Source organism: Zosterops lateralis (assembly GCF_965231275.1).
Source record: "Zosterops lateralis genome assembly, contig: HAP1_HAP1_SCAFFOLD_79, whole genome shotgun sequence".
Taxonomy (NCBI): domain Eukaryota; kingdom Metazoa; phylum Chordata; class Aves; order Passeriformes; family Zosteropidae; genus Zosterops; species Zosterops lateralis.
This window is the reverse complement of record NW_028154594.1, coordinates 4,324-8,877: the sequence shown is the minus strand read 5'-3', so window position 1 is coordinate 8,877 and position 4,554 is coordinate 4,324. Positions and strand designations below refer to the sequence as shown.

At 53.6% G+C, this 4,554-nt stretch overlaps 1 protein-coding gene across 1 annotated transcript; it reads left to right on the top strand.

The window, feature by feature from the left end:
* Positions 1-854: 854 nt before the first annotated feature.
* On the top strand, positions 855-1,787 carry LOC310923519 (olfactory receptor 14J1-like; the record flags this gene model as incomplete). The annotated part of the gene is made up of 1 exon (XM_083885489.1): positions 855-1,787. The coding sequence occupies one exon, from the start codon at positions 855-857 to the stop codon at positions 1,785-1,787; it is 933 nt and encodes a 310-aa protein (XP_083741615.1).
* Positions 1,788-4,554: the final 2,767 nt, after the last annotated feature.

Genomic DNA, 4,554 nt, shown 5'->3' with positions numbered 1-4,554 from the left:
CTATTCCATGATGACTGTTTTTTACAGATGTCTATCCCAAGACACCACAAATGGGGTGTCCCAGCTCCCTCTGCCCTCTGGAGCAGCTCTGGGCAGGGCAGGCTGGAGGCTGGGAATGAGCTGACTCTCCTCCAGCAGTGCCATGGACAGGACCCTTGGTGTGTCCTCAGGATGCCATCCAGACTGTGAGCTGCCTCCAGGGGACACTGGGGAACAAGAGTGTCCTTGGCCAGAGGTGAGGCTGAGACTCTGAGAAAGGCTGAGCCAGTTTGCTCTGCTGTGGCTCCTTCTGCTCTCAGCTGTGCCAGGCTGATTTTCAGGGCAACACAGTGACTGCCCTTGATCTACGAAAGGGCAGCTGGGGACAGATGGAGTGACAGAGCAGCTCCCCTCACCCTTCACTCAGTTATAGCCAATGCTCTTGCACTGCACAGTTCTCTCTGATCTCCCTGGGCCCAGCAGGAAAGCCTCTCAAACTGCCTTTGGCCATCACCATTCCTTAGCCCTGGGGCAGGAGATGCTGCCCAGCTCCTCTGCCTCAGGAGCAGTTTGGGCTGATGAAGTCCAACCCCAGGACTGGCCCCTGTCCCTGTCCCCATGACCCCACTGCTGCAGAGCAGAGCTGACCCCTCGGTGTCCATGGGCAGAGCCCCTGCTTGGCACAGCCACGGGGCCAGATCCCAGCAGAGCTCCAGGCACGGGGCTGCAGGAAGGGCTCTGAGAAAAGGAGAATTGGGTGGCACAGAGCAGCAGGGGCAGGGCTGGGAGAAAGGGCTAGGACATTGCTCAGCAAAGTCTCCCCTGTCTTGTCACTGTGTCCTCCTTCAACAGGACTCCATGGGCAGAGTGAAGAAATGTCCAACAGCAGCTCTATCAGCCACTTCCTCCTGCTGGCATTGGCAGACACGAGGCAGCTGCAGCTCCTGCACTTCTGCCTCTTCCTGGGCATCTCCCTGGCTGCCCTCCTGGCCAACGGCCTCGTCATCAGCGCCACAGCCTGCGGCCACCACCTGCACAGCCCCATGTTCTTCTTCCTGCTCCACCTGGCCCTCAGTGACCTGGGCTCCATCTGCACCACTGTCCCCAAAGCCATGCACAAGTCCCTCTGGGACACCAGGAACATCTCCTACACAGGGTGTGCTGCTCAGCTCTTTTTCTTTATGTTCTTCATCACAGCAGAATTTTCCTTCCTGACCATCATGTGCTACGACCACTACGTGTCCATCTGCAAACCCCTGCACTACGGGACCCTCCTGGGCAGCAGAGCTTGTGCCCACATGGCAGCAGCTGCCTGGGCCAGTGCCTTTCTCAATGCTCTCCTGCACACAGCCAGTACATTTTCCCTGCCCCTGTGCCATGGCAATGCCCTGGGCCAGTTCTTCTGTGAAATCCCACACATCCTCAAGCTCTCCTGCTCACACTCCAACCTCAGGGAACTTGGGCTCATTGCTGTTAGTGCCTGTCCATTTTTTGGCTGTTTTGTGTTCATTGTTTTCTCCTATGTGCAGATCTTCAGGGCCGTGCTGAGGATCCCCTCTGAGCATGGACGGCACAAAGCCTTTTCCACCTGCCTCCCTCACCTGGCTGTGGTCTCCCTGTTTGTGAGAACTGTCCTATTTGCCCATCTGAAGCCTCCCTCCATCTCCTCCCCATCCCTGGATCTGGCCCTGACAGTTCTGTACTCAGTGGTGACTCCAGCCCTGAATCCCCTCATCTACAGCCTGAGGAACCTGGAGCTCAAGGATGCCCTGAGGAAAATGATGCCTGGATCTTTTCAGAAGCAATAAACTCCTTATTTCCTGCTCCAGAGGCTTCAGAATACAACTCTTCACAGTCTCAGACATTTTTTCCTATTTGTATATTTTTTCATTGGGACCTTTCCTGTTTCTTTTTCTCGTGTTACTACTTTGTGATGTCACATTCCACTTTCTGATGTCACAGACTCACCTTCTATGAAGTCACAGCTAGCTCTGTGATGTCACAACCCATTCAATGATGTCACACAACTCACTCAGTGATGTCATGCAGCCAACCTGTAATGTCACAACCTAATCTATGACTTCACAGCCCTCTCTATGATGTCATATAGCCACAGCAAAATGTCACATCCTGCTCTGCAATGTCACACACTCCCCTGTGATGCTGTAGCTGCTCAATGACCTCACACAACAAACTCTGTGATGTCATAGCCCAATCTATGACCTCACACAACCCACTCTGTGCTGTCACAGAGCCCCTTTGTGACATCACAGCTGCTCTGTGGCTCTGTGACATGGATTAGAGCAGATTTTGGCCATTGTAGCTCCAATTTTCCTCGGATTTCTTTCTCTGTGTATCCCAACATATTTTCCATTTTTTCCCCAGAAATCCCAGGAATCTCCCAGAGCTTGGGGACATTTTTGGGTGTTAAAGTGCAGATTTTGGGTATTTTAGTGCAGATTTTGGATGTTTAGGTGCAGATTTTGGGGCTCTTGGGGCCACTTCCCATGCAATTTTGGGGCAGATTTTGGCCATTTTACAGCCAGATTTTCCACAGATTTTTTTTTTACTAGTCATTCCCAGCCATTTTTCCCAGGTTTTCCCCCAGAAATTCCAAGAATCTCCTTAGGTTTGCTACCATATCTGGGTGTTTTTTTGCAGATTTTGTGTGTTTAATACAGAGTTTGGGGCTCCTGGAGCCAGTCTGCATGAAATATCTATTGTGAATTTAAGGGATTTTTCAAGGAGCTCTGCGAGGCTCCTGTACTAGATTATTGTGCTGTCTTTTACTGAGCTCCCTGATAATGGTTCTGTTGATCAGTGAAGAGGATTTCACACTGAGGGGCAACAGTGCAGCCTGTTCAGTGGCCCAGCAGCCTCTGGGGGAAAAGCCTTTTCCTGAGATCCAAGCCAAAGCTGCCCCGAGTCAGCTCCAGCCGTTGCCTGCAGTCCTGTCCCTGCGCCCCAGAGGGAAGAGGTTCCCACAGCCCCCAGCCAGGGACCCGCTCCCAAGGCTGTTGCCAGGGCAGCCAGGGCTGGCACCAGCTGTGATGCTCGGTTTCCCTGGGCCAGGCTTTAGGAATGGGATTCCCCAATTTCCTGCTCCCGCTAAAACCGTGCCTCCCCTTGCTGCCCTCCAGCCTCCCACTGAAAGTACAAAAGGCAAAGAGCCCAGGCTTAGATAAGAACTATTTACTGGAAACTGCAACAAGAAAAGGAACAAACAGGAACAGAAACAACAGTGATAAGAGAAGGGGATAACACAAACTATATACAGGGAAATTACAACCAATTACCAACTGGCTCACCCAGCAACGTACTTTATCCTGCATGGGAAGGACACCCTTCTCCTTGACGGAGAGAGAGAGTCCCTTTCCTGACCCCAGCAATGACCTGATATGGGATCAAAGACAATGACAGGGCCATGGCCAGATCATGACGTTTTTTAATCCCACCTCACATCATTGCCAGGGGCAGGGAAAGGGACAGGTTTCCTCCCAGCATGGATCACAGGGAATGTGGGTCACCAGGGTTCTTCCCAATGTGAATCCTCTGATAGGGGATGAGGTTGGAGACTCAAATTATGCTCTTCCCACAGTCAGAACACTCTCAGGGCTTCCCTTACAGGTGCGTTCGTTGGTGCTTGGTCAAGTGAGAGCTCTGGGCGAAGCTCTTCCCACACTGGGGACACTCATGGGGCCTCTCCCCAGTGTGGATGCGCCGGTGCCTGATGAGGGTGGAGTTGTGCTTGAAGCCCTTCCTGCAGTCGGGGCAGCGGAAGGGCCTCTCCTCTGTGTGAATCCGCTGGTGCTTGAGGAGATTGGAGCTGGTCTGAAACCTCTTCCCACACTCAGAACACTCATAGGGCCTCTCCCCAGTGTGGATCATTTGGTGGATGATCAAGTGGCCCCTCTGGTTGAAGCCCTTCCCACATTCCCCACACTTGTATGGCCTTTCCTCAGCGTGGCTGTTCTGGTGGCGGATCAAATTGGAGCGCTGGCTGAAGCTCTTCCCACACTGCTCACACTGGTAGGGCCGTTCCCTGGTGTGGATCCTCTGGTGGCTGATCAGGTGGGAGTTTCTGCTGAAGCTCATCCCACATTCCCCACACTCGTGGAGCCTCTCCCCAGTGTGGATGCGCCGGTGGGTGATGAGGTTGGAGTTGTGCTTGAAGCCCTTCCTGCAGTCGGGGCAGCGGAAGGGCTTCTCATCAGTGTGAATTTGCTGGTGCCTCAGGAGAGTGGAGCTGGTCTGAAACCTCTTCCCACACCCAGAACACTCATAGGGCCTCTCCCCAGTGTGGATCCTCTGGTGGCTGATCACTTGGGACCTGCAGCTGAAGCTCTTCCCACACTCCAAGCACTTGTGGGGCTTCTCCCCATCATGAAGCTGCTCATGGACCAGCTCAGAGCCCTGGCTGAAGCTCTGTCCACCTTCCTGGAATTGGGTGGGTCTTTGCTCCTCAGAGCCCCCTGGGATGGCTTTAGAGCTCCTCCTCCTGCAGGATCTCTGGGGCTTTTCCTCCCTGTTGGCTTCCTGTGCTGTGGAGCCGCTCAAAACAGCCTCTTCCACGAG